Source organism: Lytechinus pictus, chromosome 2 (genome assembly GCF_037042905.1).
Source record: "Lytechinus pictus isolate F3 Inbred chromosome 2, Lp3.0, whole genome shotgun sequence".
NCBI classification, from domain to species: domain Eukaryota; kingdom Metazoa; phylum Echinodermata; class Echinoidea; order Temnopleuroida; family Toxopneustidae; genus Lytechinus; species Lytechinus pictus.
Window position 1 is genome coordinate 32,338,397 of NC_087246.1, and position 26,135 is coordinate 32,364,531.

General features: G+C 36.9%; 1 protein-coding gene across 1 annotated transcript; it reads right to left on the reverse strand.

Moving 5' to 3' along the window:
• Window positions 1–26,135, reverse strand: LOC129281365 (uncharacterized). Its single transcript, XM_064095829.1, has 23 exons — window positions 25,891–26,135; window positions 18,991–19,252; window positions 17,936–18,073; window positions 16,941–17,107; window positions 16,140–16,344; window positions 15,476–15,657; window positions 14,683–15,003; window positions 13,888–14,068; window positions 13,330–13,433; window positions 12,411–12,614; window positions 11,677–11,898; window positions 10,670–10,913; window positions 9,833–10,036; window positions 8,655–8,950; window positions 8,324–8,569; window positions 7,661–7,909; window positions 6,465–6,645; window positions 5,763–5,915; window positions 5,386–5,592; window positions 4,599–4,805; window positions 3,599–3,837; window positions 2,229–3,246; window positions 1–1,213 (listed from the first exon to the last, which is right to left on the reverse strand). Exons 2-23 carry the CDS (start codon window positions 19,247–19,249, stop codon window positions 1,179–1,181), a joined length of 5,262 nt encoding a protein of 1,753 aa, XP_063951899.1. The 5' UTR covers window positions 19,250–19,252; window positions 25,891–26,135; the 3' UTR covers window positions 1–1,178.

The window sequence follows — 26,135 nt, forward strand, 5'->3', positions numbered from 1 at the left end:
GGTGTATAATTAAAGCACAACCTTCCACCAAGTTTATTACATTTCACAAAAATATGGTACAATATCCATCGCACAGTGATATGTTTAATACATATAAGAAAATACGTTTAAAAAGTGATTTCAAAGACTTCAATCTCTCCTCTTAATTGTACTTACAAACCTTTTTATCTCAGCGAAAGAATTCAATTAATATCATTGATTAAAGAAAGCATACATTATGCGCCAAGAGTATTTTTTTATAGAAAAGCATAAATGCAATGTGGGTAAGTGAAATGTATAATGTCGTACTAAAATGCAAACATAAAACGTACTCGCATCTTAAATGTATAAAGTTCACCATAAATTTTCTATACAGCATTTTCATTATTCCATTTCATTTTACAAAAAAAGTAAAAACACGAAATACATGTATGGTAAATATATTTTTTGATAATCAGAAGTTCATATTACAAAAGTAGATTTTTAATAACATTCAAATCCTTAATTCTACAGCTTTTTTTTCCATCAGTTACATGCAGTAGTTACACAATACGGTATATTTCCGCAGGTTTTTTTTCATTGAATCAAACGCTCTTCAATAAATTTATACACGCTATCTTTCATGTAATGAAATTCTTCATGATTAATTTTGTTAGAACATACAAAAAACAACCAGATAAGTGCAAATTAGAAGATAATTATTCAATTTTGCACAGGTAAAACTATATTAATTCATTGAATTAAAATGCACCCTACTTAAGAAGACGAATCTCGATAGTTAGTTCAGAACACAGTTTCAATAGTTATACTTTTAAGGACACGGTGATAATGTGTATCGCATATATACTGAATTTTTGTTTTTCTGTATTGAATCAAATTAAAGATTAAATTCAGCATAATGAATTGTTTTAGGTCATTTAACATTAAGTATCATCACTAACAGCACTATCACAATTTTGTTGTAATTCCTGCGATGAGATAATCGACACAACTCAATTTTATTAAACAAATTACAAAAGAGACTGTAAGTTGTAATATTTCTTGGGTAGGCTATATAATTATGTAATACCTTGATCATTAGTAAGAATAGCAGGAAGTATGAGTACTTTGAAAATAAAAATAATGGCGTGGCTAAGAGGGGGAACTCGGAGATGTAGTGATTTAGCCCTTCGAAAAGAGTTCGGAGGGGTAGCACTTGCCTACGGCGGGGTCTGGTCATCGGATTCGTTCATTCCTGTAGATAAAATAAAATAATTGAAATCTCGTTTAAGTTGTAGTAAACCTTATTGCAGGTAAATTACTGCAAATGTAATGTATACACAACTACTGAAATACAGAGTTTATTATTTAATGAGTGACAGACGCTTGTCGTGTATTCGTTCCGATGGTGTATAGAGTAATTTATGTCAATGATGTTTAATTTAGCACTCTGGAATATTCTTAATGATATCATAATGTTTTTTCTTTACGTCATTAATGATTGCGCGTTTCCTGTGGAAGGTGGTACACAGTACTGTGGCTCTTCTCTCACAAACTTGAATTCAAGATTTCCTTTAAATGTTCTGGACCCCACTGCATAGACTGTAACCCTACCAATATTAGCAAGTGACACGATATTTGCTCCGGTGTTAATATCTCAGAGGGGATACGGTTAGAGTTAGGATTGTAATAGAGTTTTTTTGTTTCAGAATACTGTGAAGACAAGAATTAGGGTTAATTAAGTGTTGGAGGTTAGACTTTATATTTGGCTTAACGTGCAGATTTTTCATCGGAGCAATTGTCGCCGGAGCAAATGTCATTAAACCAATTAGCAACTACCATTGTAATATTATTTTTACGTTTCAACCATTGACAAAGTAATGAACTCTGCAATCCATAAGTTTTGTACTAATACCCTCCAGATCAAGTTGGCAAATTGTTAATTATAGGAGGATTCATAGGATGTCACCAGTGCTGTGCACATGCATGCCTGGAAAACCGAACCAGTCTAAAGCAGAGGGCAGACTGTACGAGGTCCATGGCAAAGTAAAGGGACCAAGCTCAATGACCTAAGAACTCCTAGGTCATGGCCAAGGTCAATGGGGTAAACGTACGAGTCCAAGAATAAGATCAATTGCACATAAACATAATCGAGACACTGGAATTAACCAGGGAAAGAAATTCAATAATAGCTTAACTTTATGAGATGGACTCCAGTATAAGAGTGCGTCCCCATAACAAAAGACAAAATGGGGATTGGAAAGCTGTACCTTTGTTCTCGAAGCCTGACTTTTCCTTGTAGGTCTCGGTGACATCTGATGCCTCAGACATGTCATCTTCATCCCCATTGAAGAAGAGCATCATCTTGGGTACGATGTTGCAGAGGAAGATGGCAGTAGCATCAACAGTGATTCCGATGAGAATAGCTGGTGTCTGGTAGTTCTGAGGGAGGAGAGTGTAGCAACAGAGCCAAGCCACAAGGAAACAGATACTGAGGAGACTGGTCAGGAGGTGGAATTTGTTTTCCTTCTTGGCAATTCCTTGGAGATGGTTGGACGAGAAGAGTGACATGACAAATGTCGTCAAGACGAGGATGTACACGTATATCATCGAAGCAATGATGCTGGTATTGTCATGGTTACAGGTCTGACCCATAAATACCTCACATCCGAATCGGTTAACTTCATAGGCTGCATCAACGGCGGGAGCATCGAGGATCAGCCATTCAGTCACAAGGATGACTTCAGCACCAAGCAACACGCAGAACAGCACAATGTGCATGGGAAAGCTTATAAGGATGGACTTGGTGGCGCTGTCGTCACGAGCCAGGAAGCTGGCGCAGATTGTCTTGGTAACTAGGACAGCGTAGACAACTGAATATGAAAAACTGGTCATCCAACGTTGGATACCGCACACGGACTCAACAGGGGACACCATGTACCAGATATTGTTAAGGTACATGAGGATGATTCCGATGGCCAACATGGACACCAGGAATGGATTAGAACTCTTGATCACAGCTGAGTCACGTCGCCCAACGATGACAACAATGGTAGCCAAACAAAGGAATCCGACAATAGCAATTACAATCAACACGATGATGCTCCAGGACTCCATGTTGGTATTCCATGCCCATCCAGAAGGTTGGTCTTCTGGGACGCGTGTAGGACATTCAGCAAGGACAGAAGGGCATTCAGATGGAGCACTGATGGGTTGATTAGCGGCTTCATTGTAGAGGTAGGTCATGTCATCTTCCATGGTCAGTTCTCCACTTATCCACTCACCAATCTGAAATAAAACATAAATTCTTGATTCTTAATTCTCTACAGACATGACAGAAGCGTTGCTAAAAGGTTCATAGTGATATAAGCCACCTAATTAAAACATGATTCATCAACTTTAAATCTATATACTTTATATACATGCCATTTTCAACCTTTAAACGGGTTTTATTATCAAGAATTGAGCAATGATTCCTCTGTTCAAACATCTTAGGGAACAAACTATGTTGTTTGGGTAATATTTTATGTGACATATCCATGATTGTTGATAGCCGAGAGTTTGATGCATTTTTTTTGTTTTGCTCGACATTTTCTGGAGATAAACTTGCTTTAACTTTAGAAAATGATTTTATTCTTACCGTCTCGAAGCGTCCCGAAGACCCTTCACCCTGAAAGTTGATGATAGAATACTCAGCAGGACCCTGACGGTTCTCAAACCAGAAAGGACGTCGCCCTGCCCCTTCAAAGACATACACATTTTTGACAGCATGCAGGAGATCGTGCCATGATGCATCGAAGAATTCAGGGCATAGGGGAACGGAGACGTTAGTTAGGCGGGGGTAGTCGGACCGCTTGTACACATGACCAACAAATGCACCTGTTAAGGATGGAAGCCGAAATAATAAATTGACAGGTAGATGGTCATAAAGATACTGAAAGTGTTTTCATGCAAAAGGAGGGTCGAACCACTGTTAACAGATAATAGCTCGCCCATCCAGACCTTTGACTAAACGTCCCGGTGCCACTGACACACATGTCCATTATACATAATTCTGTTCATTGCGAAACTAAATAGTATTTTCATTTTCTCAAGGAGGTAGACGTTTTCATTCCATCTATCGATTGGCCTACACACATCCAAACTCATGACACAGATAAGAGTAGCCACGCGTTCAAAAACTGACGCGGACGTATCAAGAAGTTTCTACTCTCCGTATTGCTTTGTGAAATTATATCATTATTTATAATGAAGATGAAGATTATGAAGATTTTTTCGACTTTAGAAAATCATGATTGTAGACAATCATGACGACTCCTTTCTTTTGTATTTTTATGATGTATTTGTTGCCTAAATCGCGAATATACAAAAAATATGAACTAACGAAATTTTACGAAATCAGCCAACGTCAAATAATTGGGAAAATTGGATGACAAAAAGACCAAGCCTAAACAATGGTTACATTATTATTGATTGTTCGTAAACCATAAGGGTTCCAAAGTAAAAAGTTGATCAAACTATTTTGGTTTTAATCATGGAACCCCCCCCCCCCGTGTTGATTTTTTTTTTGTGGTATTGATAAAGCACTCGTAAAAGATTTGTAATCATTAGAATAATTTCCCGCCATTACAGATGCTTACCGTTTCCACATAGAATCTGAATCTTGTTGTGAACGGCCTGTGCGAGTACATGAACCGCGTTGATTAGAGTTGGAGCGTAAGGAGGAATCACACCCTGTTTCCCGAGGTCGACAGATTCGATGCATTCTGAAGAAGTGCAGCCATTGGTCAATTCATTAGTGACGTAATTACGAAGCCAGTGGTTTTCTTCTGTCTCTTTGACTAGGTCTGGATCGATTGAGTATTAAAAAGATTTTTTTAAGGAGCATTCGGAAACGATATATATTTGAGGTGATGAGATCAGAGCATATCTTATACTTTTCACATGTAATACAATGAGGAGACCAATTCGACATCCAATAATAGGCCACAAGCAAGGACCCTCACAGAAATTTTTAACTAGCAGCCAACTATAGTGACTAACTAGGTTAATAAGCTTGTAATAGACGTGCAGAGAAATAATCATGCATTCTAATATCAAGCATGTACTGTTTGCTAGCTAGTTACTAGCTCGGACTACGCTTAAATCTCTTTAGGGGGGACATACCAGAGTGATTCTCTGTTTTAAAAATAACCAATCATGTCAAATGCAAATACTAATGAATAATACCAGATATGGTAAACGAGTATTTTCAGGAGTTACAAAGGACTTGTATTCAGGGTTTGGTGGCAATATCTCAATTATTTTCTTTGAAATGTCCTGAGAGATATCAAATAGTAAATGTCGTCCATCCAACAACCACTAGAGTTAAATAATGCAAAAATATGTAGTTGATAGATGATCCTGTTAAAACACAATTACATTTACCTAGATTAGAAAGATGTTCCTTGAGAGGGCTGTAATCAACTAGGTAATTGGTGACAACTATGGCACCACGGGCGACCCTTTCTAGTCCAGCTGTGACGTCAACATCAGGATCAGTGAACCATTTATCAGAACCTACCCAAGTGATCTTATCACTAGGTCCCTGTGAAGATTCCATCTCAGCAGTCAGGAGGTTGCGAGCATCAGTACCTGGAGATGAGAGATTAAAGAAAAAAGACAATGATATTATCATCCAAAAGCACTATCCTCCATTCCAAATTTGATTTAATAAGATTTTTGTTTTATTTTTTTACACAAAAATGAAATATTACCAATACCATATTTTGTCGAACTATATCAGAATATGAAATCTAACGTACTTTCGACGAAAGCGACGACGACGGTGATTCCATAATCCCTGATCATCTGGACGATGTCATTATGGACACTCTGTGGCGAGTCTAGGTCGATGCCAATACTATCACGAACACAGATACCACTAGCTCTTGCAGCCTTGTTGAAAGAATCATTGCCTGTGAGTAGAAATAGTATGTAGCATATTTTAGGTAATTAAACTGTTACTTAGGACAACATAACAATAACCATGTTCGCCTGTATAACATCGTCGCATGAAAGCCAATCGTATCGGACTTTCATCTAAATAATAATATTGTACCTGTAAGCCATAAATTGATATTGCGTTTTGATTACTAAGCATAGGATATATCCATGTACATAGTGGATGTTATTGTATCAATCACAGTTTGGAATAATTTGTTATAAAAAATCAATTAATTGGCAAAATAATACCTCTTGTTGATATAAACAGGGTTTATTGTGTATATCCATAATGTTTATCACACATGAAGTAAATAATGGCCGAAGCAACAGATCAAGGCTGATAGAAATCGACTTATTAGTAAGAACGTTTTCCAAATGAGATTTCATTGTATTTCTGAGTTCTCCGGCCGTATCAAAATTCCTTACAATTATTGCAAGGAGTTTTTGTTCTAGATTATTAAGTAGGCGATACAATTTCAGAGTGTAATTTAAAGAACATTATAAACATTATTTGATCAAACCTGCATGGCCGTAGTAGGAATGTGAATAGACAAAGATCACGTGATGCCATCCTTTATATTTTAGTATGTCAACGACCGCCACGGCTTCGTTATCGTAGGCTGGTGCAGTGCTGAGCAGAGACGATGCCGGATATGGCCCCTCATCGCTGAACACAGAAGGACTAGCTGGCGTAAAACCAATCTAGGAATTGAAAGCCAACAACAATTTAAAGTCACTGAAACGTGTTATACAGAAATTAATCATCAATATTCTTACATTATCCCCCATTGTTCTCATATTCAGCATCCACCTTACTTTCTCTGAAATAACATTGACAAAAGTTAACGATTCAGTAAATGGTAGGAGGAGGGCTTATGTAACATCTTATGAAATTGAATAAACCTTAAAAGGACCATTGGTAATCAATATATATACAGTACAATGTCAGGGGCAGCGCCACGGGGGGGGGGGCTAACCACCCATATGATTTTTCACTAGTGAAAAATACTGGGAAAGAGAAAAAAAAGAGGGAGAAAGGGGAAGAAAGAAGGAAAGTGGGGTCTGGGCCAATACCCAGACAGGCCTAATTCAATTCTGAAAAAAGTGACATCTTTAGTTCGTCTTGCCCAGCCCATCCCACCTAACAGTACATCCTAGAGCCTACCCTCCCTAAGGTAGATAGTTGTTATCCCTTATCGAAATATAACAGATTTGCAGTGGAAACGGAGTAATAATATCTTCATCTACCCCTGCCACAATGGAGTAACTTTAACAATAAACATGACCCACAGAAGTACTTACTGTCGAAATAAAGAAAGGTGAAGTGACGTCACCCTTAGGTCACTCCCCTATCAAAATATCCCGCTGCCGCCCCTACCTAAGGTAGAAAGTTTTAATCCCTTATCGAAAGACCTAAATATTCACAATAGTGATGGAGTAATAAAATCTTCTACCCCTGTGGCAATGGAGTAACTATAACAATAAACACGACCCACGGAAGTACTTACTGTCGGAATATAGAAAGGTAAAGTAACGTCGCCCTACGTCACTCCTCTATCAAAATATCCCGCTGCCGCCCCTACCTAAGGTAAAAAGCTGTAATCCCTTATCGAAAGACCTAAAATATTCACAATAGTGACGGAGTAATAAAATCTTCATCTACCCCTGTCACAATGAAGTAACTTTAACAATCAACATGACCTACGGAATTACTTACTGTCGGAATATAGAAAGGTGAAGTAACGTCACTAGCCACGTGACCTTGTAGATACTCTCTTACTGGACCAAGGACACCCATCATGGGTCCAGTAGGGGGCAAGTTGGACGCTGTTCGGCCTATCAAGGATGTGAGCTGGCGAGCAGTTACCAAGAACTGTCCGCATGAGTCCACCACTGTCAGACCGAGTTTAAGATCCGGAAGAATGAGGGTGCTATTGTTGATTTCTTCCAAGGCATGTTTGATGATCTGTGTGTGAATATTGATTGGTTGTGATATTACATTATTAGTTATTGTGTTATATAATTTGAAACCTCAGAAAATTTAAACCCACTAAATGAAAAAGGACAATTTTAACCGATGAAACATTAAAACAAATGATGACCATTACAATTTTTCTGAAGAGTCGTGACAATAATTCATTTATATATTTTTAATGCATCTCCATTTTCATTCGTTTATTCTTTTGTTTCTTAAGTAAAACGGAGAGGACTATAATTCTACCTGAACAGGTACTAACTTAAAAAAAATATATATTTTCCAGTTACAACAAAATAAAGATGCCTGGCTAAGCGAATCTATCTGACACTACATTTTTAGACTTAAAAACAAGACCAACAATGATCTTCGTTTGTCACGTATAGGTAAAGATTAGATTCTCACTTCTATGGCCATAGTTTCTTGCGGACGTGTCGCTCCGCATGTCAGGTTAGCGCCATCACCCTCCTCACTCAACCAAAGAACAGCTGTAATGTCAAAGTCTCCTGGAATACGAAGATATGTCCCACCACGCTCTGTGGAGTCGGAGCATTCGTAACAAGCTCCTCGGCACGTCGACTCTTTGCCGCTGCCAACAGCAAATCGGTTGTCGACCGTAACAAGTCCGGTGTCATCTTCGAAAGTACCAAGCTACATAACGAAAGGAAAGATATTATGTTATTGGTCATACATGGTATAATGAGGCAAGAATGTTGTAGGAAATGACATTTCTTACCACTTTATTGTCCAAATAATGATCCAATGCCAATATGTTGAAAGCACTTGGTGCATTGCCATTCTCGTCAAAGGACACTTGGGCCATATTACCAGATCTGCTCAAGAAGCTGACTTGTCGGATGTACCTAGCCCATTCCAGAGGTGATGTGGTAAGCATGTTATCACAGATCCCGGCTGAACGTGGTCCAAGGCATTTGTTACGATGGAGGTTGGTGAGGGCGTGAGCGTAGACGTATACTGCGTTAATGACACCTTCTGCGGTGTAAACATCTCTTCGTGTAAGAGATTCTTGACCTGGTGAGAAATCGCGATGTTATGGATAGTTTATTACCATAAATAACAGGCTAAAGGACTTTGAATGTGCCTTTTCATTTCCGACATTAGGTTATCTTCGATAATAAGGGGTTTTGTCTTCGACATACTTTGAAACTTTTGCATGATTGTATTTTTGTTCATCTAATGCGAGTGCCAAGCGCATGCTGATTTTCTTAGAATTACATCTATACACATGAAGCACTTTTTGTAGTCACTGTAATCATGATTATCATACGCATCTCACTAATCAAATATTGCGAGCGCGAAGTGCAAGCTGAACATTTTTGATATTCAGATCAGAAAAGGGACATTTTAAGGACTGATTTTAGGAATTCATAAAGAGCAGACATATCTCACAAATCCACCAATGCGAACGTAAGCATGGACAAGAAATATTAAGACTTTAAAATGGGGCAATCACTTTAAGTAGTCATGAAAAAGAAGCATATGTCACTACATAAAGCAATGATAGTGCGGGGAAATATATTTGGTGTATATTGACTTGAAAAGGGGAGGTTTTACTACAACAGGATTACATAACTCGTTAAACAGACAATGCGAGCACCAGGAACAATGAAGACATAGGCCCTGAGCAAATTGTTTCATAAAGTTATGAAAAAAAAAAGTTTTTTTATGTAATATAACATAACATAATTATAATATAATATAACAATATAATGAACAATAATTTCTTCTGTTCCACTATGTTTCTTTACCTTTCTCCCTCTTTTTCTCCTTTTCCTCGTTTTTTGGGGGGCCAAGCGATGGGGGGGGGGGCACGTGCCCCCCATGACCCCCGGAAGTTACGCCACTGTATAATGGAATAAAAAATAATCTTAAAAGAATAAAATGCCAGCATACCTGAGCACGGAGTGGTGAACAGTTGAGGCATATCTGCACCGCCCAACTGACATTGGAACTTATTCATCCAGTATTCAGCAAACCACGTGTTGTGAACTGAATCAGCAAAGAGTCCTTCTTCCATTGTTGATTGAGGAGTCAAAGAAATGAAGTGATCAACGAAATCATCCACCGGAGTCGACTTACGCCTCAGAGTAATGGAATCTAAAGACAAAGGGAAAATGTACGCAGAAAAGTTAAAACTAAGTATTGTGCATGAAAACATTTATTTTTCTCATGCTTCGTATATTTTCCTACATGTAGTTTGATCACGTAGTCAAAAGAATGAATTTTGGTTCTTCCCCCAACATAAGGTAAAACATGCAGTGTTTAAATTGAAATGAAATAAAACTATCCTAGGTTGATATTCGAGTTGATATTTTGCAGGTTCTCCTTTAAGTGACTTTTCACTCAGATTAAATGAGAATTGTATCAGGTTCAAACACTCAATAGATCAGGGAAGCGTTTCATGAAAGGACTTGTCGGACGTTTTATCCGACAAGTCCCACTTTATCCGACAGCTACCATAGTAACAGTGCCTCTCAGCCAATCAGAATCAATGAAAGATGTCGGACCAAAATGTTGATGAAACACTCTCCTGGGGAGCGTTTCATGAAAGGATTTTATCCGACAAGTCCTGTTTCATCCGACAATTACCATAGCAACAGTACCTCTCAGCCAATCAGAATCGGGGAAAGTTGTCAGATCTGACAACTTGTCGGACAGAAATGTTGGTGAAATGCTCCCCAGAAGTCAGTGTGTTTTGTAATTTTTTTTAAAATAAATTTTACGCCATACCGGTATGAATATCTCTGTTTGAACTCTCAAGGTAGTTGGTGTCCGCCGTGAATGCATAAATCATCTGCAGGAACTCTCCAGGAAGATCACGTCGCTCCAAGGCACTGAACAAGAACTGCGTTTCATCATTATTCACAAAGGTGATGACGACGTCGGCGGAAGGCTTGGCGAGAAGGCGATCGACGACCCCGTTGAAGTTGGTGTTTGGCTCAAATGTGATGGTTTGAGCAACGCAGATACCATTCTAGAAAACATAAAGCCATTCAAAAGAAAAAGTTCACCATCTTTATAATAGACAGTGGCGTAATGAGCCAAAAATTCTGAGGGGGCTACATATTAGGTATCGCGTAAAATTTGAAAAAAGTTGCGAGCGAGCAAAAATTTCGACACTTTTATTTAAAAAATCAAATTTCGTAATACATTTTGACATAACATTCACAAAATGATTTTATAATTCACCCTTCTCTCTTTCCCTTTCTTTACTTTTCTCTCTTTTTTTTCTTGCCCACGCCACGCCAGTGATGTTAGATCATTAAGTCTAATATTGCGCTGAGAAATTTTTTTATTTGTGATTGTTTTGTTAAGGATTATATGTTATAATAAAATAATGATTAAAACGAGATTTTTACAAAAACATTCAATTTTTAATGCACGACGACGCTCCTCTTACAAAGTGTTGCCCTAGATTCGAACTATAATCATGCCGAGATTAATCTCAATTAAGTTGAGTAGTTGAGGTTGATGTGAATAAATTGTATTTAAAAAATCGTATAAGTAGTATAGTAGCATAATGATGACTAAAATAATTAGAAAACATATTTGGGACACTAATTATGTTTCCAATCTCAGTACAAACTACTTTTCCTCTTTCTATATTTCTCCCAATGTCAGAGTCGCACCGCGGACACCAAATCAAAATGACGATGACGCGGTATCGATCGATGGGGGCGTCAGGTTGTTAAATGTGACTGCTGGGACTGAAATTAAAACATCACCCTTCTACTTACTTTTTCAGCCTCTTCAATGAAATTCGCCGCAGTGGTGTTATAGATTCCATCACGCGACTGTAAAACTTGGACGTAGGTGAGATCGTGCTCTTTGAGGAACGCCACTATAGCTGTAACCATGGAACAACTTGGTGCTACAAGGCGCGAGAAATAAGGATAGTCTGCTTTGTTGCTAAGGGCTGGTAGTCTTGCTGAGTCGCTGACATGTGGAACACCGAGGGGCTGTTTAAAGTTGTTCAAAATATTGGCATATTCGTCATTATTTCCATAATGATACCTCCTTTGTTCCATTCAAGATTGCAATAGGCAATATACATGTATCAATAAATCTACTCTGTCCTAAATCAGCATGATCAGCTTGGAGGAGAGTTATGTGGCCTTGGCCTCAGAAAATCTGAAGTCCTTGACCTTGGTTTCGGAGTAGGTCCTTGGACGAGACCCAGAAATAAGAAGGAAACAATAAGTCAATGGCTTTCCTTTAATTCAGTGAGGTGGTCCTTGAGGCTTGCCTCAAGAAAAATAATTTTGTAATTATGCCCTCGGGATTGGAATTGACCTCGGAGGTCCTGAGTCCTTTCTGACCAAAGCCTAATCAATATGAAGCGAGATACTTGTAAGACTTTCAAAATTAAGAATTTCATATATTTTATTTTATTCCTTATTGTAATCTGTATCTTCATACAAAATATTCTCTTCGTTTAAATAAACTCGATAATAGTAAAATAACCCGATACCTGTAGAACCTGATCAATCTCGACTGTTTCAGCGTCATCGACACGGCTGATGACGCCGGCCATATATTTATTCCTCATATTCTCTTCGTTGATGTAACGCCCAAAGGCCTGGTTGTGTTGGCGAGTGAATTGTCTCACGAAGTCGTACGTGACCGATGCTGCGTGGTCGGGTGAACTGCATGATTCACCAAGCATTGGTCTTAGCTGAAAGAAATGTGGGGTTAAAGATTTGCTAAGTTTTGGATCAGAATGAAATATTTATGAATGAAAATGGGATTAGCACAAAAATGGTCATCGTCCAGGCACTTTCGAATATTAATGATGTGAAGTGATAACAAGAAGTTCATATACATTATAGATGGACCATGATGAAAAATATAAGAAGACACAGATTAGAAGTATTACAAAGGCAAGGTAGGAGCAATTAAAGATCATAATCGCCATGAAGTGTAATCTGGGGCCCGTAACACAAAGCTTAGCTACGGTTGATTGCATTGACTTCAATATACAGTTAATCTTAAAAAAATCAAGCGTACGACTAGTCGCTAACCTTTGTGTTACGGGACTTAGATCATCTAATTCATTTAACGTATCTAATAATTGTATATATTGTTCGTCTTCTTTTAGTATTTATCTATTTATAGATATAGATATTTTATTCAAAATGGGGGATAAAACATTAATTCAACAACTTTTAACATTCGAAGTATATGAGCATAAACAGGCAAAATCGCATCAGACGAATTAACAACATAATTGGACATTTAAAAAACTCTCTACGAAAGTTTTTTTGTAATACATATCAATTTTAAGGAATTTTTAAAGCTTCTAATATATTGCGATTTGATTGATTAAGAGTCAGTTTATTCTGAAATGTTGTTATTGATAATAATGTATACGTGGTCCTATTGAGAATCACCTGCATGCCTGGCAAGAGGGAGGAGTCTTTGTTGACTTGATCCATGGCCCAAAGCACAGCCTCGGCTTGATCAATACCCGGATGGTGGCTCAGGGTGGAGCAGTCTGTAACCAAGGTAACATGAGAATACGATATAAGGTATGTTTCTACTGGCCATACGATAGGGTTGAAAGGTTTGCCATGAGCGCCCTTGCCACATAAATTACACCTTTTCAATTTTGATTTCCAATCATCCATAGGCTTAACTCTCGTCCAGCCATCCCATCTCATCCCCTCACACACACACTCGCACACCCTCCCACACATACCATATTATGTATTGTTTTAACAACATTATAAGTATGCCAATGCATTGATTTAGTCACGTTGTTGCTCGTAACATATGAATGGAAATCATTGTTCATAATAGTTCATCAAATTGGATTGGTTTTATTCAGTATCGACAAGCTATAGCATAATTTGGCTAAACAGTTTCAATTGTTGGCTTCTGTCCTTTAAATTATATATATATATAAAAACGATGTCGATAGGGCGAGTGGCTTAAGTGTAGCAACGGACCTGACTCGTAAACGGGGAATATCCCAACAATGTTCAGAATGTCGTAGTGATCATATACCACGGTACATGACTGACTACTACATGCCGACGTAGGTGGTGTATTTGTCTCTCCATTTTGAGAGTAGAACTTGATTTCACTTTCAGTCACCATCAAAGTACTTGGTCCCGTCCATTGACCAACCTGTGACAGAACAATGAGCAAACACGTAAAAAATTATGAGAACATGAATACAAGCTAAAAAAAACGAAAGAAAAGTGCATGTATTTTACATGTATTTTATACATTTCACATTTTAAGAAACTTGTCTCTAATTGGTAAAAACTAAATCACGTGATGAAGTACGGTAAGCCCTCAGGCTCCAGTAATCATCACTCGCGGTTATAGGGCTATATACGAAGAGCTCCAGCATGTTGCAGAGTACATTGGAAAAAGACAGAAAGTTTTACGTCCTCTTAAGAAAAGGTCGAGAATTACGATCGCGTAATATCGTTCAGAGCTCATGTAAATATGCGATTTCTTATAAATAAAATCGAATGAGTACATTTATTTAATTTGGAAATATATGGGTAGGCACTATGCATACATTTTCAATACTGCCTTTTAAGTGAACAATGTAAGTTCGACTTTATCCGTGAAAACTTTAAGCTTTAGAGGAAAATAAAATGTGAATATAATATATTTTTTTTTCCATTAGATTACTTTTTTTTATTGTAAAGAAGATTGTATTCCCACTTGCATTTATCATTGTGAAACGTTAATTAAAACCATTGACCATAATATGATATAAGATCTACCTTCTTGATCGTTAGGCTCGCACCCTCAACCTGTAGTTGCCTAATCTCGAAGCTGGGAACGGCTGGATCCCCGTTCTCATCGAACGCTATCCTTCTTCCAGAGACACCAGTAAAATCTGCCGTCTTGACGTACATCTCCACGAATTCACCCGACCCCATCATCTTCATGACGTCACAGATACCAGGAGTGGAGGATCCGCACTTGTCCGAATGCGCTCGTCGAAGGGCATCCACATAGACATGGGTGGCATCAATGGCGGTTGACACATAAGGTGCGGGCTTGTTGTTATTGATATTGATGTTGTTCGTTGTCAGGTAGTTCTACCAAACAAAACAGGGACCATTACAGTCATCAAATGAATACAAATGATACATTATAGTCGGAACATGACTACTCAAAGATTTATATAAGTCGAATCACGGACATACAAGTTTAATGGTTTTGAATGAAAATGCTTTCTAATCACAATTATTTGGTTAAAATAATAAAGTCTTAAATCGTCTTCAGTATTGTCAAGACCAACATTTTCATGAGAGTGTAAAAATGATATGCACATGAAAATAAGCCTATCAAAAGCTTCAGATGTAATATGATTAAAAGGATAAAATCTAAGAGGAATCAATGCTGAGGAATCATGCGATTATACCGCTGGTCTTTCTTTTGGTAATTACGTCGTTCTATAAAAATTGATTATTTTGAAAGGCAATATAATAGCCATCAGATAGAAAGCTAAGGATTCGATTTTCCTCCAAAATAACAACCTTCCAATTATTGAGCCAAGTGCAAAATCACCTGAACATCAGCATTGTAGAATTCTCCCGCCGAAATACTGAAGAAACCCTTAGCCGATAACATATCAACAGGGATGTCATAATCACAACCAACTATCTGAAGATCCAAAGCAGCGCCATCTCGTGACTGGATGGATGTCTGAAGACTGAACAGGTCCGAAGGCGATCCCCAGAATGCAACAACTGTGAAATATAACAACGGTTACAATACACTTTCCAAATATTAACAAGGATTCAAACAATAAATTGTTTGATAATGCATTTGCATGATTATAGCTATTTAAAAAAATCACCTGGTACATCCATAATCGAATAATAGCATTGGGGTTACACTTATAAGCTTGTCTGTTTTCTGATAAAGACTAAACGGCCATCGTATGAGGAATATATTTTCACTTTTTCAACAGTTACAAGACTAACACTGCAGGACAGAATATAACTCACGTCGTGGCTAACCGTCGCCAACCGAGGATAGCTAAATCATTACGAAGATAATGACGTTGTTGATGAAGCATTGATGACTTATTAATTATTTTTAGATGGAGGACTTTTGATGAATATTACGTCGTAAACCTTTATAAGAAATGCACTGCAATAGTCATCTTGATTATGAAAATCTCCTAACGAGCGTTATTCAAAATGTCATTGTAATTTGTAAGACAAACCTTTTGCATCTTGATTCGCGATAAGCTGTGACACAATGTCATCATAATCAGCGCCACTTGATGGAATGGCTATCGATGTAGCCAGATCAACACGCCCTTTCGCTGCTTCCTTGAATACTGTTGCTCCAGTCATTCCGTATGACACTTCGCTGTTGACCAAATGAACGTAGGACCAGCCGAAATTCTCGAAAAACTCCACCATAGCCTATGGAATGATAATATTAATTTTAAAAAAGAGGGCCCTATTAGGAAATAATCATGAAGAACTTCAAGTGCCTGACATCTAGGCTTAATTGATAGCCCCGTCCTTATCTTACACCATGTATATATCAAAGTTCATTTTGATTTTAGTTGAAATCCATACAATTTTTTTTCAATACATAATAAATACTGATACACTGATGACAACCATGAGTCAGTCTCATTGAAGCGCTAACATCGGGACCCTTTCGCATGAAAAGTTCACTTTCAACACATTGTAAATCGAACGCAAGTCATAAATAGGTGTTTCAGATTGGTTGGAAATGAAATTGAGTTCATTTGGAGGTTGCGTTTGATTTTAGTTATACTGCAATCGGCTCTTGAACTCATGAGCCATACGATCATCTAATGTTTCCTAAAATGTTCAAGTCATTTTTGCATACACGCTATGACCAGTATCCTTTCCATCGATTGATTTGTTGGACCACATAATAATGAGGACATGCGATCGCCAAGGAAGGGACAAAGGATAGATTTGATTGAAACAAAAATGACTACGGATTTTTTTCCAATGGATCTTCAAGAGACAATTTAACCTACCTGTGCTCGGACGCGATCAGATGGGACAGTCCGAAAGAACGACCCATGTTCACTCTTATCACTAAGTGCAGGGGAGGTTGCAGAATGGCTGATCGTCGGAACCTCAGCGCTTGACAGTATCGGGGATAACACCAAAGCCTCATCACTTGTATATGGTCCAATCAATCCTGATGAAAAATTATAGAGATAGAGCTATCACAAAATAAATTGGGAATATCGAAGCAAACTACTGTATTGCTTATTCGTGAAGGCATTATAATCAGGAGCGGTTCTAGAAGAACTTGAGGGAGGGGCTTGGACAAAATAAGGAAAGGGGATGTAGTACTTAAGCTTTTTGCTGGATATGAAATTTTACGGGCCGAATGAAAAATATATCCCCAAAAAGGCATCAAGTTGACATTTTCGCTATCATAGATAGCTCATTCAAGACGTCTAGAGCTTACAACACACCATTTTCCATTTGTTTTTTTCTAGTTTGGCACATTTGTCGTCGAGTCAGTAAGCTCTCTCGCATCGCATTGATAATATGAAAAATCAGTTTCGGTTTTAGAGCGAAATGTGGGGCAAAACAAAATATGGAATTCAGCAACAAAAAAAATCATCTATAGTAAAAAAATTTTAAAAAATGTTTGAATTGTGAAGAAGAGGGTGCAATAGGAATGGATATAACCCAGTGGCGTACAGATGTAGGGCTTGCCCCCCCCCAAAAAAAAAAAAAAATCACCACAAAATTGGATTTTGAAAGAAAAATGTAGAAATTTTTGGCCAGCCCACTTCGCTCGCTCGCAACTTTGTTTTAAAAATTGCCCGATACGCCATATCTGGCCCCCTTAAAAATGTTGGCTTATCACGCCACTTATCAAATCTCTGCAAACCTCTGACTCTGCTTGACCATGCTCAACACAATCTTCTTTTGAGCCGAGGATGGCATGTTGGAAAATACTTTCTATGAGTAATTATTGTTTAATCTTTTTTTTTTAGACATTGCACTTTACCTGGTCTAAATGGAGGGTCCATGCATGGATATATTCCTTGTGATGAAATATTGACCTGGTCTACGATCTCAGAGGCATAGTACGTGACATCATCGACGGCCCGATGAGGAATATCGCATGATCCATAACGCTCCAACCCTTTCGAGAATGAGAAGCATTCACATTTTTAAAATAATGAGTGTGGTCGAATTTGTGTATGTGGTACAGTGAAGATAGAAGTGAAGATGGAACTAGGTCCCTTTGGAGTGAAGAAAATAAAATCTACCTCATCATTGTGAAATCCTGGATGTGCCCTTGGCTTTGGCTTAGTCCACCAAACCCTTGCTCAAATCAAATATGTTTATCTTTCTTATAATTTGTCACCTTTCTTTGTTAACTCTTGACCAATTCATTTCATTTATTTCAATTCACGTGATCCAATTATTTTGCGATAGATTCTTTCCTGTCACCCATTTTTCATCTTGACCATGGTCTATTTCCCATCTCCACTATCCTTACACTCTTTTCATTGAAAACTAAGATTAAACAATATATATCCTTAGAATATGTTGTATTCCTAGAATTCAAAGTTTTCCTTATTTCATTTCAATGTATGAAAAGCAATTTGATTTTGTTTTATAAATGTGTTGATTTTTTTGTAACTATTATCTTGAAAGTTATGAATGAGAGCCATATTCACATGCTATATATTGTAAAGAAATGTTTTTTTTTTATAGCACTTATATGTTTATTTTATGTTGGGTGCCTGATATTAAGACTTATTTTGTCTTCTTTGGCTCCCCCCACAGTAATGTACATTTCTTTGTATTACTTTGGAACAACTCGGTTCACTTTCCTTTTTCAATTATGTTTGTTTCCTATTTTGTACATATTTGTAATGTTTTTATGTTATTGTGGAAATAAATGATTTGACTTGAAAAATGATTTGACTCAAATAATATATTACCATACATTATGTGACTATAATAATCATGCCTACGATTCACCAAAAGTTGCGCTTGTGACAAGTCTCACTCTAACTACGTATTGGCCTGCTATTATAATTGACTTCCTACCGATGTCAAAATTTAGCACTTGCATGCCTGATGGCAGGGCTACGAGAGCTGTCTTGATGGCTTCATATATCTCTTTATTCATCATAGGGCCAATACATCTCACTCCATCTGTAGAACAGAAGCTCTGCATGACACCTATTATGACGTCAGCACCCGACGTCTGATATTCATTGACAACCCGTCTTCGACATTGCTGAGCATGCGTGCGAGAAGACACGACGAGTATCAGGGTATAGATTAGGACACTCCTGATCATCATGATCTGTGGATACAAGCAGTTGAAATAGAGAGATAGCTATTCCGTTCATACATCGATTTATATCAGTCTTTCGTCAATTCTTAGGTCACATCTGGCCTGCGGTAGCTTACAGAGTCCGTTAATGGCTCGGTCACACACACACAAATATGTTAGATCTTCTTGAAATGATTTTAGGTTAAAAGTTGTTCTTAAGAAGGCCGTAAGTATCTATGCCCACATCTACGAATCTTTACGAACGCCAGAATTCGTACGAACAGTGAGATTCGTAGAATCCAAGCTTAACTCATCGTATACTACATGTTCCATATTGTACGTCCTGCAATTTTCGCTTCCCGTACGATCATCTCACAGCCTCAGAAGGCTATATAGGGAGCACAAGAACTCGGACGACCGAAAATCGTACGGAAATTCACAATTATAGTTATCATAATGGCCCACGCAACAAATGTGAACAAGCAGAAAAGATAAATATAGCGAGTGAGTAAAAAAGGGAGGGATGGGGAACTCTCACTCCTGAAGAAATACCGATTTCATGAAAAAATGGTCAAGATCAAAAAAAGTAAAATAGACCTGAATTGTTCTCCCACATATAATGTGTTGTGACGAAAATAAAATGTTGTGGTACATGCTAACGCTTGGATCGTCAGGAGATATTCTTATTTTTCGATTCGATTACCAAAAAATCTTTATTGCTTCGACAAAACGAACAATATTCATCATGTAATTAAAGGTATATCAGATACATGAACATTCTCCAAAAAAATTAATTCGTCAAATTCATAAACGACAAAACCAACAACTAAAAAGAAAGTCTCAATATAATTTAAGATGCGTAATTACAATGTAATATAATCCTTGCTGTTTTTAAAACGCAATAAACTTTCAACAAAGTTCAACTCATTTGTGAATAGAATAAACAGAAGTCGTCCTCGACATTTTGTCCTGAAAATTAAGTACTTTGCAAATAAAATCATTGTATTTCAAACGTGGTGAAACCTACTTGGAAAACTAAAAAACATCAATATAATGACAATTTACATCCGTCGAAAATTTTGAAACAATAGGGCATAAACAGAACATGTAATTTGTTTATTCATCAAAGTTTGAGGTTCAATTTTACACAAGTTACACAATAATGAATTTTTCTCGCCTATCTCTTCATATACGACGGTGAATAAACATATACTAAAACATTTTATTTTTTATCAAAGTTATTGTCAAAAATCTAATTTTCCACTGGATGAAAAATACTCAGATCTACTTTAGAACCATATTACCATTCTCATACTGTTTGATTTCTCATGAATCTAAACAATTTTTAACTAATTAAAGTTTGAATAGTAGGATTTCGTTACCTTTTGATTATTCACAATTTTCTTTAAACTATTTACATCATCAGAGTTATCATTTACATCACTTGTTTTTAAAGTACTTATCCATTTTTTTAAAGCAAGAATCAAAATAACATTTCCTTTTATTATTTATAGTCGTTAAAGTTAATAAAACGTTTTGATTAATCCATCATTTTTTATCAAAATATCTGACACGTAAAATCATCACTTTAACCCATTGTTATCAATATCGTTTTGTCGTCTAATTTGTGATAAGAGCTATTCAATAATGATTGATTTAGATATCTTTATATCTGACTGGGTTGAAAAATCTTTAATGAGACCATGAAGACAGTATATCTGTCCTCAAATTATCAATACGTTAATTGAGGTCTCCACTTTTAAAGTTACATTTTATGATAATATCATCACCGATTTTATTCATATTAAAAATAGTGTCTTCCAGATACCTTTTTTTTTAATTTGCCTAAAATTCTTTAAACTGTCTTCCACATGCTAACACAGACATCGTTATTAAATATATATATTTTCTATCTTTCTAATATTATTCCCAATAAATCGAAGAAGTTTACTTTGGAGAGAGTAAAAAAGCTGCTTTGTTGTATATGAAATAATACTAACAAAAATGTTGAATTTTCAGAGATTTTATGACAGCTATCTTACGAGCTAAGGATATCGTTCTCATACTTTCAGTAAACTATTAGCTTCTTGTATTTTATTATGGAAATTGACATGTAACGTCTATAGTTCATCAGAAAAAGGATATCTTTATTCCTAGATAAGAGAATTCGTCTGTAGCCTTATCATTTTTAACTTTTTAGAAATTATTATTTTTAACAATATCTAGATGAATTACGTTAATCTTCATAATGTTTATTTGATTATCAAACCTTGTATATTAAAAAAAAAGATAAATTAAAATGGTACAACAATTTTCAAGATTTTTCTCCATAGCTGATTAGTTTATAATTATTATCATCAAGATATTATCAGCGTATTGGCTCAATCGCATTTCTTTATTTCCATCCTGAATCTCTTGAATCTTTGTTGATCAGTGCCCCTAAATATATGGGGAAAGTGGACACCCCTGCGTTACCCCTCTCTTAATATGAAAATACTGAAAAGAATATACATTATGCGATTTCAATTTTATCATATAAAGTTCGAATTTATCTAACTCAGTTTTCTTCTAAAATTTTCGAGGTATTTGAACATTTTTTCTTAGTTTCAATCGAAAGAGCTTTTGATAAAGCTTTTGATATGGCTTTCTCAATATCAAATGAGAAAGCTAGTAAAGGCGTTCTTTTTTTATTCCTTACAATATTCTAACACATCTAATAATAAACGAGTATTTTCTCCCTTCCGTAAATCCTGTTTGTTATGCTGAAATAATCAAGGGCAAATGGGTAATACTTTCTCTAGTCTGTTTGCTATTATTTTTGCTAAAATTTTGTAGTCAGTATTTTAAAGAGAAAGTAGTCGCCAAGTGTTGTGTCCTTCCCAGACATAGGTGTCAAAGTTATTATGCCTCGTCTTATATAGAAGAGTAAAGTTCACCATCGCTGTAGCATTTTTTTTAATAGTTTAAATAAAATGCCATTGAGCCCATTCCAATAGCTTTTGTAAAAGTTGGCAGAAAGTATCTTATCGTTTGTCATTGACCTCAACGCTCCAAAGCATTCAGTTTCTGTAATAACACCTTCACAAACCATGTCGAAGTCTTCCTCTAGAACCGGTAAGTTCATTTGCTAGTCCCAAAATCCATTGTTATTTTGTTTTCTTCCTAAAAGCCCCTGATCGAATGCAGGCGGACGAAGGGTGACGAATGGGAAAATGCACGAAATGCACGCGAATTCAACGAATTCAAATAAAATTTCCGTCAAATCATGCGATTAGTAACTATTGTCAAATTTTTTTCAACGAACGGTAAGCGAAGGATAAATATGACATGCTAAGGATATCGATTTTTCGGTTCACCTCTTTGAGTAAATTGCAGCGGAAGGCGAGCGAAGGGTTGATAACCCAATAAGACGAACGAACAGTGTGCAATGGTTTGATATGGCGTGCGATTAGAAACGAAGCCGAGGGAATAGATCGGGCATTCTTGTATGTTTGGGTCATCGTGTTGCTTCGTTAAGGGTTCTTTCGAGATCGGTCCACTTTGGCAAAAGCGCGATGAGGGACTATGCGCGACAATAAGACACGAACGATTACCGCAGACTAAATAAAAGATGCGAATTCAAACAGATAACCAACGATTTTTCAATTCGTCGGGAAATTTTAAACATGTTCAAAATTTCCGCGTGAATTTTCAAGGCCCCCTCACACCTAACCGAATTGCCTGAAATATGCCTTGCGATGGCTGGCGAAAGGCATTTTTTTATCGTTTTCAATAGTAACTGATAGTAAATCATATTTACCCTTCGTGTTTGGGTTCGTACACCTTCTGAACTAACAGCTGCGATTATTCAAATTCACGCGGAAATTTTGAACATGTTTAAAATTTCCCGACGAATTGAAAAATCGTTGGTTATCTGTTTGAATTCGCATCTCTTATTTAGTCTGCGGTTATCTTTCGTTTATCGTTCGTGTTTCATTGTCCCGCATAGTCCCTCATCGCGCCTTTGCCAAATTGGACCGATCTCGAACGAACCCAAACGAAGCAACACGATGACAAAGACGTACAAGAACGCCCGATCTATTCCCTCGTCTTCGTTTCTAATCGCACGCCATCTCAAACCATTGCTCACTGTTCGTTCGTCTTATTGGGTTATATCAACCCTTCGTTCGCCTTCGGCTGCAATTTACTCAAAAAGGTGAACCGAAAAATCGATATCCTTCGCATGTCATATTTATCCTTCGTTTACCGTTCGTTGATAACATTTGACAATAGTTACTGATCGCATGATTTGAAGGAAATTTTTATTTTGAATTCGTTGAATTCGCGTGCATTTTCCCATTCGTCACCCTTTGTCCGCCTACATTCGGTCAGGTGCGAGGGGGCTTTTAAGGATATCTTTCTGCTCTATTGTCAGGTCTCCATTAACGAAGACGATTTTTTTTTGGGGGGGCTCATAATTATCATATTGATTTTTTTAACCGTGGTAAGATAAAAATATTTTTCTCCTTCTGCGACCCTTAAGGCTCCGGTACCGACCATTACATCTGAAATATAACCCTATATATTTAAAGTATTCTAAATAATATAACCCTTTATATTTACTAAATCATTTTAAAGAAGTTCGACGAGACAAAGTCATATCGAATTCATGTAAATGTTATACAACTCTGATCCCAGGGGCCTGTTTCATTAAGGTTGTTACAATAACAAATTTACAATTACAGCTTAAAGTTACTATAATTATTGAATTTGATTGGCTGATGATAGAATTGTTATAGACATTTTGCATTTTTAACAACAAATCTTTCTGAAATGTGACCCAGGTATATCATACGTGGACATATTTTTCTACTATAGTCATCTCGCAGACCCATCGTGCAATGTGATACAGGAGTTACGGTTAACATTCCATGATATTTCTTCTCGGATCCAGTTTTGCCATTTCTGCATAAAGCAAGCTATAACATTAATTCTAACTTTACCATTTATTACAATTATCATGAAAATATGCAATAAAACAAATATTACGATGAATGTTATTGACGCTGGATGACAATTTCATTGTTAAGTTTTCAGTTTTATCAGTCTGAAGTTTGTTCAGTTGCTATGATAATAATATTTGAAATTTATATAGCGCATAATAGTCAAACGACCCTCTGCATAAGCTTAACAAAATATATTAAATTACTAACTAATACATTAAAAATTATCTAAATTATCCAATAAACCTAAACGTTAAACCTAAAATACAAATTAGAACAAATTAAATCAGTACATTAAAGTTACATGATTAATGAAATGAAAACTTATACACTGTTGGTCATAAAGGTGGAATATTTATTTTTACCCCAGTTTAGGGAAGGATTTTTAAAAATTATTTATTTCTAATAGATCTAGATAATGGCATACATTCTCAGATTTTATTGAATACTAATTTGCGAGTATTTGTTTTGCGTGACTGCTTCATCATATGTGTGTTACTATGCTAATCAGCTAAGGGACCTACGTCCTTAAGTCATGATTGACAGTAATGAGGATTAATGCCTCACAAAAGGGCACTGATATATAGCTGATCGACACGATTTTTATCCTGGGGCCTCACAGTAACGAGGCCATTGCTTAGCCCCTGAATCATGACTGTACGCAGTGTTTGCTAGGGTACGCGGCCCCTTCCACAAATCCCCCAAAACGAAGAAAATGCAATAAATTGTCAAAAATTTATTGCATTTTCCCCCGGCCCCCAACAGGAAAAATTCCTCTGTAGGGCCATGCATTATGGTTCAAGGCATGGCCACACAGAGAAATTTTTCCTGTTGGGGGCGGGGGGAAATTGCAATGAATTTTTGACAATTTATTGCATTTTCTTCGTTTTGGGGGATTTGTGGGGGCGGCCGCGTACCCTAGCAAACACTGCGTACAGTCATGATTCAGGGGCTAAGCAATGGCCTCGTTACTGTGAGGCCCCAGGATAAAAATCGTGTCGATTAGCTATATAAGTGCCCTTTTGTGAGGCATTAATCCTCATTACTGTCAATTATGATTTAAGGACGTAGGTTCCCTAGCTGATTAGCATAGTAGCACACATATGATTTAGCAGTCACGCAAAAGAAACACTCGCAAATCAATATTCAATAAAATCTGAGAATGTATGCCATTATCTAGATCTATTAGAAATAAATAATTTTTTTAAATCCTTCCCTAAACTGGGGTAAAAATAATTATTCCACCATTATGACCAACAGTGTAATATTTAATATCGAACATTATAAACTTTATTTTGAAAATAAGTGAGTTTTAAGCAAAGATTTAAATATGGGAAAGGATTGTGCAGTTCTTATATTCAACGCTATCCTTATTATAATTGTGTGTGATATTCGGCGACACAGCGTCAGCCACAAGCATGAGAAGAGTATTAGGAGATGACTGATGGATGTTAAAACGTTCTATTCTCAACTGATGGGCATAATCATGAAGGCAATCTGGATCTCATTGTCATTAGAATCAAAATAATTGACAATGTTCCTGGGATGATACCTCTCATAGCAGGTATTAATGATACTAACCTACTTTAAGGTTAAGCAAACTTACGTTTAAAAGTTGGTTATTAGAAGGATATATCATTACACCATCCGTTGGCTTTAATTCCGAAACGATTGCATGATACTCACCGCATGTATCGAAGTGAGTTTGTGTGATGAATTCTACGGTAGGCTCGCCTGTCAAGAACAGATTCCTCCTGTAGGAATGCCTGTAATAAGATCCTAAGTCCTAAAATGCTTAAAGGAAGAGGACATCAAAGATGCAAGTTACAAATATATATCCTGGAAATATCAAAATTAAATTTTTTGCCCCCCAATTCCGAAGGAGACAGACTTGGGCACTTATCAGTGGCCTCCAGTCAAGTAAGTGGTGC